The 16,482-nt window shown below is 45.4% G+C and overlaps 1 protein-coding gene across 1 annotated transcript in view; it reads right to left on the reverse strand.

Annotated features, from left to right (window-relative positions):
• Positions 1–16,482, reverse strand: part of DNAH10 (dynein axonemal heavy chain 10) — a 122,719-nt gene that overhangs the window by 88,298 nt on the left and 17,939 nt on the right. Inside the window, exons 11-19 of the mRNA XM_019648882.1 lie at positions 13,692–13,886; positions 10,686–10,856; positions 8,533–8,709; positions 6,242–6,367; positions 4,785–4,954; positions 4,189–4,340; positions 2,196–2,360; positions 1,432–1,639; positions 245–401 (exon numbers count right to left, since the gene is read on the reverse strand). Of these exons, the coding sequence (XP_019504427.1) occupies positions 245–401; positions 1,432–1,639; positions 2,196–2,360; positions 4,189–4,340; positions 4,785–4,954; positions 6,242–6,367; positions 8,533–8,709; positions 10,686–10,856; positions 13,692–13,886 (1,521 nt within the window). The remainder of the gene's footprint in view (positions 1–244; positions 402–1,431; positions 1,640–2,195; positions 2,361–4,188; positions 4,341–4,784; positions 4,955–6,241; positions 6,368–8,532; positions 8,710–10,685; positions 10,857–13,691; positions 13,887–16,482) is intronic.

A 16,482-nucleotide genomic window follows, 5' to 3' on the forward strand; every position in this document is an offset into this window, starting at 1 on the left:
GGGCTGGTCATGACTATACAGAGAGGAGAAAGAAGCAAGGAGCACCAAGATCAAGCCGCAGGACACTCCAAAATTCAGAGATCCACAGAGGACAAGCTGGGACGAGATTAAAACAGTCCAGACAAAGAACAGAGTGGAACCTGTGGTCCCGATCTCCTCGGCAACTTGCCGTCAGCAGCTGGCGGGCCCAGCCCTCTGGGACAAGAAGCCACCTGAGGAACACCACAGACATTCCTGCCCTTACCCTGGCGATCTCCACGCAATTTCGGACACACTGGACGCACATTTTGTTGATCTCGTTTGCATTGGGATGAAGGATAATCTCGGGCGCAGTCAAAATGGTTTCCATTTGGAACAAAGGGACATTCCCAAGGATTAGAAAATTAAAAGACTGCAAATTCCTAAGAGGGGTTAATAAAAAAAAGACTCAGTACTCACTAGAGTGAAATACATCCAACCGCTGACGAAAATGACTACAGTCACAAAGTCATAGGTAAAAAGCCTACATTCTAAGGTTGTAATGGACAGTTTGGGATGAGTTTCATTACATATCCTTTTTTTGGCCTAAATTTTACAAATAGCTCGTTTCTACTTTGGGGAAGTTAATATCTATTAGTTGGAAGATACTTAAATAATAATGATGACTTCCAAAAGCTGTTCGACCCTGGTTCAGGAGAAATGGACTTCACGCTGGCTTCTGTCTTCGCCCAGAAAGCCCCTCCCTTGTCAACGCACTCCGTATCTTCAGAACTCAGCTAAAATGTGGCCTCTCCATGGCCTTTCCTGACCATCCAATTACAAAAGCCCCTCCATTCTCTCCTGGGAACACTATTCTGCTTTCTTTCACAGGAGTCATCTTCGTTATGTCTGCTTCCTGTGTTTTGCCTCTCTCCCCTGGTGAGGGTGAATTTCATCGGCTGGTTTCCTAGAATGATTGATCCTAAGCTCTTCTAATGAAGTCCAGGCACTCAGCTCCTGACTGTGTGTGAGGCTGACCCACACAACAGGCATTCCACACATACGTGATGCCCATTCAAGCCAGGGGTTCCTGGGGACCATCAGGAAGAGTGACTGGGCCACGCGTCCTTCAAATCAGCCTCTCTCAATATGGGAATGAGAGACATCTGGGCTTTGGGGAGCTACTGAGTGACAGCAATTTTCTGTTGCCAGGTGAACAGAGCCACACGTGTCTTTCGGACAGCTGAAGTGGGAAGAGGGATGGCGTCCTCTCCTGAATGTGAGGGGCCTAGCAAGAACGTGAGCAAAAGGGCACGTCATCCCTCCATCCTGGGAGCACCCCGCAGCCAGAAAGCAGACTTACTCTCCCACTGATTTTTACTCTGCACCGTGCAATCCCCCTTCGCTATTTATGAATGTAAACCTTTTTTAATCTGTGCACAGCCTTTAACACTGGCAGCGAGACTAACTTACTTCATGATAAGCTTGGTCAGGACTTCGTAAATCCTGGTTTCCCAGTACTCATAGTAGGTGGCCAGCCTGGGGGCCTTGCCCGTGTTGGTGTGGATGACCAGGCCCTCGACTTTGGTCAGCAGAGGCCCAATGGCCAGATACCACCTGACCATGTGGTCCACATCTTTGGCCCTTTCCCGGTCAATGTGCTCAAAGAACTCCTTGACACCTGTAGAGGAAGACACCTGTCCCAGCTCCTCACGAACACAGAGAAGGACAGTCCTCAAGGAGCAACCCAGGCATGAGCTATGTGTCTTGGAAATCCAAAAGCAGCCTCTAACCTTGACCCAAAGCAGAAAACAATACGTACCCGAAGCAGAAAATGAGCAGCAGCAGGGAAATGACCGTTACGCGTGCTAAAATATACCACATACAGAAGGTGGCTTTTGCATCTTTGGGCAGCCTTGCTTTTCTTGAATTGCTGGTTGACTGGTCCCAAATTCCTTGTTGACTAGTCTAAGACCACTTAAAAGGCCTGGTTTGGACAAGTACATGTGAGCCCGTAAAAATTACTGATGATCCTTTCAGGTAAATGAGGGGGATAATTAGGAATGGTTTTAGTCCATGGAATACAGTGTGGGAGTGTGACAGAGAGTGGTGTGTGTGTGTGTGTGTGTGTGTGTGTGTGTGTGTGTGTGTGTGTGTGTGTGTGTGTATACGCAATCATGACCAAGAGGTTTTTTTCATTCCTTCCATAATCAAAGAAAAGAAGAAGTCAGATCTACCTGGCAGTTCTTCCTCACTTTTAGGTGCTGGATATTTAAAGAGATTTATGGACTCTATTAGCGTAAGCCTGGAAGCAATGTCATCTGCATTCTTGTGAATCTGATGGACAAGGGACTCAAATTTCCCAATGGCCTGCTTGCACCGAGCTATGTAGTCAGCAATACCTTTGGAGAAAAAGAGAAAGAAAAAAAGGACGTTTGGCCTTCGACTTTCTTTCCACATCCCGCCCCACAACATCTGTACCGTTAATGCTGGCACCCCTCCCCTTGGGCCTCAGAGGTGGCAAAGATCCGCACAGCACCCTTAGGGACTGGGACAAGGAGCCTAAATGCTACATTTCTTCTGTCCAGATTTTAGCATAATCATATCTAAACCACTGTGGGGAGAAAGAGAAGGTCCAACCCTGTTGTCCTCTCATTGCCACAGCAACCTGAACCCTCCACCCTAGCCTACCCTGCCCGCAACCTCCTTTGGCCTGATGCTTAGAATGATAAATTACGTGAACAATAAACCCGGGTGAAGCATGTGTGATCAGTTGGGCGATGGCCTAAGCATGTAATATTTATTCTGTCATCAATTCCTTCCAGCAGCCCATTCTTCAGCTGGGGACATTCAGCCTCCAGGAGGCTGAGTCATGTGGGGAGAGCTGGACTTCTAACCCAAGGGGTTGGCTCTGGGGCCGAAGTACAAACACACATCATTCTCCATACAAAGGAAAAGGGATGAAGACAAGGAAAGAAAGTGACAAAGAAAGGACGGAAGATTTGAATCAAAAGACAGAAGAGAGGAAGAAAAACAGAAGGACCAAATGCGTTTTTCATTTAAAGACTAAAGGGGACGTCCAGTTCCAGGAGGAGGGAGCAGACGCACTTTTTCCTTATTCCTCCTGCTAAATGAAAACCCTGCGCCTTATCTGTAAAACAACCATAAGGCTGAAAGGTGGAGAAAAGGCAAACCAGCTGGAGACCTCGGGACCCGAGTAATGACAGTCATTCTTTTTCCTTATATATCCTGGACTTGGAGCTGAAGGAGCTGGTGACTCACGAATGCCAATGGGTACAGGCACACATATAAAAAAAAACCCAAAAGCCCTAACACAAGCCCGAGGACCAGGAAAGGGACAGCCTAGCAAGACAGACACTTATACACAGTCACTGTTCTACTCCAGCCAAAGAGTTCAGACTAAACTATGACCACACCCTAACCCATGCCTGTGAGGGCCAGCTGGGGGCCTAGATTTCCACCCACATAGTGCAGGGGTGAGGCACCCCAATGCCCCTGTCCCCTCACGCCTGCCATGGTGGTATCAGAGGAAGCCATGGAGATGGACGGGACTTTTAGCGCTACAGTCCAGTAATGAGCGCTAGGATAAATCTCCAGAGAATTATGCTGACAAAAGCCAAGCCCAAAAGATTCTATGACATAACATGTGTGAAATGACAAAATTCTAGAAATGGAGAACAGATTAGAGGTTGCCCGGGGTTAAAGAGAGGATGGAGGTGGGAGGAAAGTGGGTGTGGCTTTAAGAGGTGACGTGAGAGTCGTCATGGGGGAAATATTCTGTGTCTTGACCGGATCAAAGGCAATGTCTGGGCTGTGATTTATGAGAAGTCAGCATCGGAGGGACCTGGGTTAAGGGTACAAAGAGCTCCCTGTATGAATTCTAACAGCTGCATGTGAATCTATGCTTATTTCAAAATTAAAATTTTAATTTTAGAAAAGAAAAAGCAACGCTCACTTTATTTTGGGAGGGGCAAGCACTGGTGAGCACCAGTCACGTGTCAAAACAGCATCCCATCTTATCTGCACTCCCAGCCAAAGCCTTGAGCTAATTCTACGTTCCACAGAGTGTACTTCAGTAATGCTCAAGAGTTAGTTATTTGTTAACCACACCTACGTGCCTACAGAAATTCTAACTCCACTGAAACAGCCTTAAAGAATTATTTCCGCATCCCAAGTTCTAAAAGGCAATAGACAGATGGCATGGGTTACCTAGTGAGTTCCAGTTTAACCTCTTATAGCCAGACCTAAACACGCGTATTAATTCCTGAGAATGGTCCTCGAGGAGAACGGACTCCGCCTCATTTAGCGTGCCTATGAGCATGTGATAATGGTCCAGCATCTGCTGCAACCCCTCTGTGTACCTGCGTGTTCCAGAAAAGACAGTAACATGAGGGGGGTACAATGGGGCTCGTAAAAAATTTCATCACCTCATAGACAGGTTATACAAGACCATGAACCAGCCTGAAATGTTGATCCAGAGATTCACAGAAACGGAAAACAATGCCACTCTACCGACTAATTTTATTTTTTGGAAAATATTGGTTACTTCCCATTAAAAATGTTATTTATGTTAACATGGAACAGGCTCATTATTGATACTTTTAGAAGGTTAAAAACATATTTTAAACATTTCCTAGTTTTAACTTCAAATGTGGTCAACATTAGTAGTTACAAAATCCACAGAAATGAAAGCTTTGGGGCACGGAAGGCTGGTTCTCAATAATTTTTTTTTCTCAATTTTAAGAGCGTAAAGAGATCCCAAGACCAAAAAGTTTACTGCTAATGTAAGAGAAGAAGCTTTTTACCTAAGAAATTTGTCCTCCTGAAGAGCAACATTCCTTGCTAATTCCGGAACAGGAAATCCCAGCTGTTCCATGTACTTTGTTTCAATAATAATCTCCCTGAGAGCAAACGAAAAATTGATCACGAAGACAGCGCCCTTTTCGTAGCTGGCAGCATCTTCAGTGCCAGATATCTGTGGAAAGGATGTTCCGTCAGCGTGGGAAGGGTGGCCCCAAAAGCCATCAGATCAGTACCACCCACGTTAGGCGTGGATTTGAAAGTGATCCGTGTAGGACCCTGATGCCCTGCCAGACGAGGGCGCTGGCGGGAACTAGCTAGAATACATATTTTGTTTGGTGGACAGAGTTTTTAAAGAATTCCGTTTAGCCACCCACCTCTGAAAAATGGGCAACTGCAGGTCAAAATCCACAGTTCTGGCTCCCCCCGAAAATTGGGAAAAGCTGACGATGCCGGCAAGAGCAGGTGGGAACTGGGGAGCAGTCACCCCACTTCTAATAGGCCCTGACCAGTCGGTTCCAGTAGGCCCCGCCCAGCCCGTCACTCATTTTGGTCCTTACTTTGGAATTTCAGAGACCAAAGACCTAAAACCGCCAGGCAGGTCTTTCCCCCGTCACAGCTAGAATTTCTTTACTGAGCGCTTGCTATGTGCCAGGCCCAGTGCAAAAGATAAGGATAAATCACATGAAAGGGACTTTTTCTGCAGGTTAAAAACAGTCAATGGCCAGCTGCTTCCTATATGGCTGCACTAATACTTCACATGTTCATGTCATCTGATCTAACTCATTTTTACAAACGGGGAAACTGAGGCTGAGAGTTACGCCACTTGCCCGAGGAGTCAGCAGAGCTGTCTGATTACAGTGCGTTTACTGACCTGACATTATGCCAGCCCTAGCTCTTTCCTTTCTGCCTCTCCTCGTCTCCCTGTCAACCTCTCCCTTCTTTGCTTTTTTATTTTTAAAAGAGGAACAGTGTTGGGGAATTGGGGAGGGAAACAGCCAAGTTGTTGTCCTTCAATCTTAGTTGTGGAGGGCACAGCTAGCTCAGCTCCAAGTCCAGTCGCCATCTGGCCGCCCGTCGGCAGCTCACTGCTGCTTAGCTAAAGGTGCCGTGTTCAATCTTAGGTGCGGGTGGATGTGGCCCACCATCCCATGCGGGAGTCGAACCAGCAACTTTGTTGTTAAGAGCGCACGCTCTAACCACTGAGCCATCTGGACACCTGTTGGCAGCTCAGCGGCAGGTCAGCTCGGGTGCAGCATCACTGGCCCATATAGGAATCGAACCGGCGACCCTGTGGCTCAGAGCTCGCGCTCTTAACCAACTGAGCCACTCGGCTGGCCCCTCCTTTGCTTTTGATTTTGTAAATACTTATCACCTTTATGAGTGTCAACAAATCAAACCTCATGATGCCATCATCTCACATGGCCGCCACCACCTGGGACAAGGATCTGGAAAGCCGCACCTTAGTAAGCAGACTCTTCTTCATTAGGGTTGGTAGAACCTGTTGTGTTGTCTCTTTCCACTGCTGGTACTTCCTATCTTCGTAGTCTTTCATCATCCTGCCCACTTCCAAATATTTTTGTTTTACCTATTCAAGGGATTTAAGAAAGTGTCGCTTTGTCCTTGGAAATAGCATCTCTCCCTCTTTAAAAAAAATTACCTGTTAACACATTTTGCAAAAGGAATAAGACAGGCTTTCACAAATTCTGGCGGGTTTGCTGAGATGGTACAGCTTGAAATCTAGGCTGACTGGTAGGGGTCTGTCTGCAGGCTTCAGCAGTGGGTTGCATTCGGTGCAGCCCATGAGCTAAGAATGGCTCTCACACTTTCAATGGATTAGAAGGAAATTGAAAAGAACAACAATACTTGGTGAAAACTATATGGAATTCAGATTCAGCGTCCACAGTGAAGTTCGTTGGCTCACAGCCATGCCTGTTATTTTTCGTGTTACCTATAGACACTTCCTTACGGCAATGGCAGAGCTGAGTCCTTGCAACAGAGCCATATGACCGCAAATGCCTAAAATATTTACTCTCTGGATCTCTACAGAAAAGGCTTGTCCTCTCAGACATTACCCTTAGTCATATTTTTACTGATCTATCTCCTCAGGCAAGGGAAACAAATGCAAAAAATAAACAAATGAGGCTACATCAAACTAAAAAGTTTCTTCACAGCAAAGGAAACCATCAACAAAACAAAAAGACGGTGTACTGAGTGAGAGAAGATATTTGCCAATGATATATCTGATAAGGGGTTAATATCCAAAATTTATAAAAAACTCCTGCAACTCAACATCAAAAAAACCAAACAATCCAATTAAAAAATGGACAGAGGACCTGAATAGATATTTCTCTAAAGAGCACATACAGATGGTCAATACAACATAGAGAAAGATGTTCAATATCACTGATCTTCAGAGAAATGCAAATTAAAACCACCATGAGCTACCACCTCACTCCTGTCAGAATGGCCATCGTCAATAAATCAACAAACAAGTGTTGGTAAGGATGTGGAGAAAAGGGGACCCTCGTGTACTGTTGGTGGGACTGCAGACTGGTGCAGCTACTATGGAAATAAGTATGGAGGTTCTCCAAAACATTAAAAACAGAGCTACCGTACGACCCAGCAATTCCACTCCTGAGTATTTATCCAAAGAATCAAAACACTAATTTGAAAAAAATGTATATACCCCTATGTTTATTGCAGTGCTATTCATAATAGCCAAGGTATGGAAACAACCGAAATGCCCATCAATAGATGATTAGATAAAGAAATCGTGGTACATTTATACAACGGAATATTACTCTGCCATAAAAAAGAATGAAATCTTACCATTTGAAACAACATAGATGGACCTAGAGGATATTGTGCTAAATGAAATAAGTCAGACTGAGAAAGACAAATACCATATGTCACTTACATGTGGAATCTAAAGAACAGAATAAACCAGCAAACAAAACAGGAACAGAGATACAGAGAACAAACTGACGGTTGCTCAATGGAAGGGGTGTTGGGGGATGAGGGAGAAGGTGAGGGGATTAGGAAGTACAAACTGGTAGTCACAAAATAGCCACGGGGATGTGAAACACAGTATGGGGACCATAATCAATAATGTTGTAAAGATTATGTTGGGTGCCAGATGGGTACTGGACTTATCAGGGGACCACTTCATAGATTATAGAAATGCCTAACCACTGCACTGTATGTACACCTGAAAATAATGTAAAGTAATATTGAATGTCAACTGTAATTAAATACACACACACACACACACACACAGTCACGGGATGTAAAGAGCAGCATAGGGAAAATAATCAATGGTATTATAATAACTATGTATGGTATCAAAGGAGTAGTAGACTTGGGGGGGTTATCACTTTGTGAGGGGTGCAAATGTCTAATCATTATGTTGTTTTGTACACCTGAAACTAATAAGAAAAAGGTTTGTCAGCCCCTGCAATATAACGTACAAAAACCCATGGGGGCGGGGGGAGGGACAGTATTATCAGAAAGATGGTGGTCCCCCTCTAGAGAGACTGAAGATCAAGTTCAGAGAGAAGCCACGTGCCTGCCACCTGGAAGGTGCTGTAGGTTTTGAGGTGCCAAAGAGAAAGGCTGCAAAGGCGGTTTGAACCAGGGAGCAGAGTTGAAGCCTGAGTCGCAGGCATGGCTTTGAAAGTGAGCTGCTTCTCACACAGGCAGCTCTGCATAGCCTGCGGAGCGGAAGGGGCCAGTTCCAGCACAGCACCGTACCTCTCTCCCTCGGTCACTGTCCAGGATCTCCTGTACTTCCTGAAACCTGAGGATGGTGTGCTTAATCCGGAAGAAAAGAGACCGCTCCCAGTAGATTGCACCTGCTACCGGAGGGTGATTCTTGTACAGTGGTGGGTTGTTGAGGTTCTGAACAAAGATTTTATGAACGATGTCAATCTGAAAAGCGATCAAACGCATTCTGTGAGTGATAAATATCGCCGTGTTAGCTAAGGAAGATTAAATGTGAGATTTGCATCTTTAAAGAAATGAACAGTGGATGTCGGGAAATGGTCTAAGATATGCTCATAGAATAGTGTTTTTACTACTTCCTTATTATTTACTACTTTTTCTCATATTCTCTAGCAATTGTTTCTGTTGTTTACCATACACAATGCTCCAAATGGCCTGATAATTACAGACTGTGTACATTCACTTGGCTGACTTATTAGAAATTATGAAATCTGTCCTAGACATGACCAGTGGCCAGGCCTGAACTCTGTGGATGGGTGTGCATGTGTCATTGAGATTTTACAATTGCTTATTATATTTTTTAAATTATGGTAAAATATACATAAATTTTCCATTTTAACCATTTTTAAGTGCATAGCTCAGTGAATTAAGTACATTCACGTTGCTGTGCAGCCTTCACCACCATCCATCTCCAGAACTCTCTTCATCTTCCCAAACTGAAACTCTGTCCCCATTAAACACTAACTCCCCGGCCCCCTTCCCCGGCCCCTGGCGATCTCCATTCTACTTTCTGTCTAGGGATCGGACTCCTCTGGGCCCCTCATACAAGTGGAATCATACAGTAGCTCTTTGTGATTGGCTTATTTCACGTAAGATGATGTCCTTACGGTTCATCCACGTTGTAACGTGTGTCAGAATTTCCTTCCACTGTATGGATAGACAATTTTTTTTAAATCCATTCATCCATCAATGGACACTTAGGTTTCTACCTGTCGGCTGTTGTAACGCTGCTGTGAACATGAGTGTACAAATCTCTCTTCAAGACTCTGCCTTCAGTTCCTTTGGGCCATGTACCCAGCAGTGAAAATGCCGGGTTATGTGCTCTGGGCCTGCATTTTAAAAGAAGCCATCTCCACACTCTCAATCTGGGTAATTAGGAGTGGGGGGCAGAATAACAGCAGGTCCTGATCCCCAGAACCTGTGAATGTGCTACATCACGTGACAAAGGGGACTGAAGACTGCAGATGGAATGAAGGTTGCCAACCAGCTGACCTTAAAACAGAAAGACTATCCTGGGTCACCTGGGTGGGTCCATGTAATCACAAGGGTCCTTAAAACGGGAAGAGGGAGGCAAAAAAGAGGGTCAGAGTGATGGTGTGGGACTGCCCATTGCTGGCTCTGAAGCTGGAAGGCGGTCATGAATCTCCAGAAACCAGAAAAAAACAAGGAAATGAATTCTCCTGAGAGACTCCAGGAAGGAATACAGTCCTGCTGACACCTTGATTTAAACCCAGTGAGACTGGGGTGGACTTCTGACCTTCAGAGCCGAATGTTAGGTAACAAATTTGTGTTGTTTTCAGTCACTGCGTTTGTGATAATTTGCTGCAGTGGCAATAGAAAATGAATACGTTAGGGGGTCCCTTTACCCCTTTATGTTACACTACCTTATGTCGATCTAATGATTTCACATACGCTCATTTTATCTTCTGAATAAGAAATATGCATTTCATTTTCATCTGCTTCTCCCACTAGGTACTGACTTCTCTGAAGGCAGAATCTGTGTTTTGTTCATCTCTCTACCTCTTTGCCTCACACTGTATTTGGAATATGCAAGTGCTTGGTACATTTTTCTGAACTGATACAAAAATACAAATATATGACCTTTGTACCTGGTTACCTTTGACTCCTGGTGTTATTACTGATTATTAATGCTGCTACATCACACGGGGCCCATCACAATGGGAGGCATACAATATTGTACTTGACAACAAATTCTTACAGAATTTCTCTACTGAACAAACCCACTTTGTTTCGGTTACCTATATTATGTGATGTATTTATTTGGAAAAACCCGGCATTTTCCCTGAATTTAGATGGGAAAGACAGATAATAGTGTGACTCAATTGTTCACATTTTGCCAAGTACATTTTTACTGCTACAGCGGCTACAGATTTTTCAATTACCTCTTTACAGTACTGTGCAAGAATATCATTAAATTTCATCATCATTTGTCGGTTAACAGCCTCCCGTGAACGAATATGCTTAAATTTTAAAAGCATGTCAAATGCTGCTTCAGCTGATCGAAGTGTCTTAAAAGATTCGTCGATAAAATTTTTTGCTTCTTTCTCAATAATCTGAAAAAAAAAAAGTCAAGAAAACATCCTTCATGCCCCTGTAATTATCTTGACACACACACACACACACACACACACACACACACACACACCTGCCCCCCAAAAAGGCAAGAAATCAGCAAAAACCAAACCGGTGTCGAGAAGGATTTCCATCGTGCTCTCGTGGAAGCTGGTGACCAGTTCAAAATGGCAGATTGGCTGCTTTGGTTTTCTGCTCTAACCCCTCAACCACTTCAAAATTATGGAAAAGGAGGGTTTTTTCTTTAAGATTTTATTGGGGAATTGGGAAAGGCGAACAGCTAAGTTGTTGTCCCCCAATCCCAGCCGTGGAGGGGGCAGCCAGCCCAGCTCCAAGCCCAGCCACCATCCGGCCACCCTTCGGCGGCCCGTGTCTGCCCAGCCCAAGGTGCTGTGCTCAATGCTAGCTGAGGGTTGGCGTAGCCTACCATCCCACGTGGGAGTAGAATCGGAAACCCTGTTGCAAGAGCACACGCTCCAACCACTGAGCCATCTGGACACCTGTCGGCAGCTCAGGGCAGCTCAGCTCAAGGTGCGGTGTTCAATCTCAGTTGCAGGTGGGCGTGGCCCAATCCCATGCGGGAGTTGAACCAGCAACTTTGTTGTTAGGATAACATGCTCTCACCAGCTGAGCCATCCTGCCACCTGTTGACAGCTCAGCAGCAGCTGAGCTCGGGCGCAGCTCACTGGCCCATGTGGGAATTGAACCTGCGACCCCGTTGCTCAGGGCTTGCACTCCCAACCAACTGAGCCACTCGGCCGGCCCTGAAAAGGAGTTTTTTTTAAGTATTAACTTAAAGAGACTAAGGAATGGGAGAGCACATACAGCAGAGGAGACAGTTCAGGAATTTTTGGAAAGAAAGTAACTGACTTTGCAGGAGGCAGAGAATTATAACCTAATGCTGGCAATAGGGGGACCTGTTTGCTCCCCAGGGAAACGTCTGGGGGGCTGAACATTTGGGGGCACCAGGAGGGAGCGAGGCAAACAGAGGCTCCCTCTTCTACTCTGCACAGCGAGGACACTATGCACCTTCTGTACCCCCATCCCAACCCCACTCTTTAAAGAACAGAAGGTTAGTTCTATAAAAATTAAATCATAATGGTATCAGACTTCTAATAATACTGAAAGTAAGACATCAATAAAGAATGTTTTTAAATTTCTAAAAATTTATTTTCAAACTTGAATTATATACCTGTTGTTCCAGAATTCACACATGCAGGAAACCTTTCTTAGAAAGCTACTACAAAATGTGCTCCAGCAAAACAAAGGAGTAAACAAGGAAAGAGGAAGATGTGATATCTAGAACACAGCATCCAACACAAATGAGAGAAGATGAGAAGTCCTAGGGCTTTGAACAGGTGTGAAGGGCAGTTTAGGCTGGAACAGAAAGGCAATGAGCTGGGAGACAGGCCTCCAGGAAAACAGCACTGATATATTTGAGCAGATGGAACCCATTATTGGTAAATATGCATCAGGATGTTAGAGCAGTTGGAAAAAAATAAATAATGCAAAGTAAATAACAGGGTAAATGAAAAATGAAAGTAATGATTAACTCCAGGGAAAATGAAGGGTGGTGTGGTTATGATGGGCTTCTTGGCTCAGCAGTGAACAATATTTGCACAGGCATAATGAGTGAGCTCTGACCGTAATTTAACCAAAAGATATGATAAAATTATGTTAAATGACAGAAAGGCAAAAAGGGAGGGGGAGTAGGAATATGACCGTCAAATCTGTATCTGCTCTGAAAAGTTAATAGATGTCTAAGTTGATTCAATGTGATAAATCAGGAAATAAACCACACTGGCATGTTCTTTCGGAAATATGAATAAACAACAAAAGCAGTAGCTAAAACTGTGGGAAATGACAGCAAGAATGGGGATGGAGAAGGGTTCAATTTGGGGCTGCTTCTTTTTTTATTATGAGCCTTTTAGTAGACTACGTGGCTTTGATGAAAAGTTCAATTTAAAAATGAGTACTACGGCCGGCCGAGTGGCTCAGTTGGTTAAGAGCTCGCTCAAGAGTGTGAGCTCTGAACAACAGTGGTTGGATTCCTGGCCCGAACTGAGCTGCCAACAGGTGGCAGGATGGCTCAGCTAAAAAAAAAAAAAAAGAATAATACTTGAAATTAAATAGAAGCTGAGAATAAACTGAATACAACTAAAATAAAAACGTTTGCATAACCGAGTAGAACTGTCTGGGGCTGTCCATATAAAAGATGCTCTGGGGTTACAAAATGGGGCTGCCCTGACAGCACATCCCATACGAGGCAGGGAGGCTGCTTGCAATGGGCCACCTACCACACCGTGTGCAGTGAACTCACAGTCTCAGCCATAGCCTCTGACAGGCTCTGCCTCCCCCACACCCCAGGCGACAACCTTCTACGTCATCTTCCACCTCCTGTTGTTCATCAGCCCAGATCAGCTTACGTGGTGGCTAGAAAAACCTTCCTCGGGTATAATTCTATCACTCCCGTGGTCAACGACCTTCAATGGCTCCCTACTGCTTACTAAATTAAATCCAATTCTTCACCCTGGCCCTCCTATATCCTCTCCTTTTACACACTCGACCCACCTTTGTAGAAATGCTACTGTGTCCAGCTTGATTTAAACGTATTCCTCCTGGGGAGAAGGAGTGGGGACAAAGACTGAGGAATGTTCATTTTTACCTTATGCTCTTCTGTCCTGTTTCCTTGTTTACACACACACAAAAAGCAGGTATTTAATCCCTTCTTGTGATTAAAAAAAACCACATACACTAAGCATAATGAAATAACCTAACAAATTTAACATGGGGAAATCGACGGAGGTGTTACTTACCAGGACTTCAATCTTGAAGTCATCTATCACATATTTCCAGTACTGGGAGGACGTGATGCTGAAGGGGTCAAAGGTCAGGTTTTCCATGGGGGTGACCAGGCTGTCCACCCTGCACAGGACATCGTCGATGCGCTTGGGGTCCCCTGTTACTGCCTTTAGTTCTGGACCAAATATGTTATAAAACTCCTCCATCACCTGTCCAATCAAACAAAGCAGGAGGGGGTTACCTTTTGGTATTCTCATGAATGTTCTCATACAAACGGATTGCATATCTCGATCTGCCTGAGGACAAGAATCATGTCCCTCTGACAACCTCCTTCCAGTATAAGCGTTGGTCCCATGCCCACTGCACACAGGACACAGCGTCCAGCCCCTCCCTGAATCCTCCCTTCTTCCCATACTGCCCTCCACTGCCTCCTTGTAGCCAATCGGCCCTTTTTCAGTTCCACATTCTTTTCTGTCCCAGGACCTTTGCACTTGCAGTTTGAAGTGCCTAGCTAGCACTACTCTTCATTCAATATCACTTTATCACGTCTGACCCTTTAGAACAGGTCAGGCCCCGATCTACACTTCCAGAGGCCCCTCCACTCTTCTTTTCATAACACTTCCCTCAGCTGTCGCTATGTATCAGTGTGACAATTATGTGTCCCATCCTTCTCTTCTACTGGACTGCAAGCTCCATGAAGCCACAGACCTGGCACGTGTGTTTGCCGGGGCCAGCGTGCAACCAGGGCAGGCACACAGGCTCAGAAAGGCCCCGTGCTGGGCTTAAGGCTCTGCTATTACTATCTTGAAATTAATTTTATCTTTGGACTTGTGTTTTATAAATGAAGTCTGATGGGAGAATGGGGCATGCACGTGAGCAGAGGACATAAGCAGAATTTCCGTGCATCCCATTCACAGACAGCGAGTGTGCCCCATGAGCACAGACTTCCGGTGGACCCACTATGCGCGGGAGTTCAGGGCGCCTCAACGCCAGGACAGGTAAGCGGGTTGCATCCATGAGTGAGCAGGGTCACTGACAGCTCAGAAAGACCACAATGTCCCTTCAAACCAGAGCTTGCTTCTAATTCAGAAAGAGGCTAAGAAACCGTCTAAGAAACCCTGACTGAGGAACACTGCACCATACTACCCCTTACACCCAGTACTTCCCTGGATTAGCCACCGATTCATGCTGACGATGATGACATACAAGGAACCAGGAGACAGGAAAACACGTAACTCCTTTACCTTCCAGCCCTTCCTGACTCATCAGAAAGCTGAAGGCAGGGAATGCTGGTAGAATGTGCATGTGTCAGGAAGTGAAATAATGAAATGGCTGGGTTAGCTGTGGGCAGCATTTCCATGGTTCTGGTGACAATGAAATACATGTGCCCGTACGAGCCACCAGATAAGAAGTGTGTCATTATGGTAATTCCACACGAGCCAAATGCCCTCATGTTTGCATTTTAACACAATACTGCACATTATAAAGATGGATGGTAAAATTCATGCTGCTAATTTAAACATTCAATTTCTCTTTACTTTCTCGACTTTGCTCCAGTTGTGACAAACAAGCAAGAAAAGCCATGCGGAAGTGAGAAACATCAGAAGAAAGGGGTAAAGCTTTATATTTTAATACTTTTAACAGCATTTTCCCCCTGAATTTGAATAAGGGGTCACACATTTTTGTTTGCACTGGCCCCGCAGTCACATAGCCAGCCCCGGGTTTTGCTCATCAGCGCTTCTCTACAGCAAGCACAGGGCAGGGCTGGCACATTGTGAGTTCCCGGTAAACGTGTAGGATGAATGACTGAATGGATGGACCTTCATGAGGCCAGGGCTGCTAATTCATCTACTCGGCCACTAAGCCCTTTGTACATTCATTCAAAAGAGAGGGTGGGGGCAGAGTGACAGGGAGGCACCCGCAGGTGGGTAGCAGTAGAAGCAATGGGCAAGGGTGACATGGCTGAAAGAGAATGAAGGGAGAGGAAGGTCTCAGGCCACCTTGGCGGAATTCCGGCATGTAATAGAAAGGCAGAGGAGGAGGATTTTGCAAAAGACACTCAGCAGGAGGGACCAGAGGTCACAGGGAGAGCAAAAGCAGGCGGAGGGAGGGGTGTCGCAGCAGATGAGGAAAAGCTGCAACGGTCCTGTGTGCTCTGGATGTGCCATGACGTCCTGTGTGCTTTCTTGAGTACTTCTCCCTGCCAGGCTCTGTCTCCTGGCTTGTGCCTGATACAATGGCACAAGCCACTGTCAGAAAGCCAGCGCTATGAGAATGGACTCAGTATGCTCGGACATTAGCCAGTGTACCCTCCGAAGTTTTTTCAATTTGTCATCTGCTGAGAATAGCTGAGGAACAATTATATTTTATCTTTAAATTCAAAGAGGAAAGCTTGGCTTGGGTTACTCTGTTGTGCTGTATTTCAATTATCTGTGGCTGTCACCGCTTCCCACAGCTGCAGCGTTGAACAGGCACAGATCTGGGTGGACGCTGCCAAGGACAGAAGGACCTTGGCACCTGCGCTGGCAGCTCTGGGATCCTGTTTCCTACAGCAACAACTCAACATTTCTTCCCAGGACCGCTGCCCTTGGCCATGATGGGCTGGGTTTCTGATTTGGCTTGGCCGAGAATCCTGCCAAGGCTTTTAGTCTAGGCCACGTGTTCTATGTGAATTCTTGTGAATATTCACTTCTGGGAAGAGGGAATTCCCAAGCATGGTTCTCTGGACACAGTATGATCCAAAAAACACAACAAGGGCGTCATTTTGGAAGACGTGTTGCTTGAAAAGAAGCTTGGCAGCAAGGG

The sequence above is a fragment of the Hipposideros armiger genome, unplaced genomic scaffold, assembly GCF_001890085.2.
Source record: "Hipposideros armiger isolate ML-2016 unplaced genomic scaffold, ASM189008v1 scaffold_128, whole genome shotgun sequence".
Lineage (NCBI taxonomy): Eukaryota > Metazoa > Chordata > Mammalia > Chiroptera > Hipposideridae > Hipposideros > Hipposideros armiger.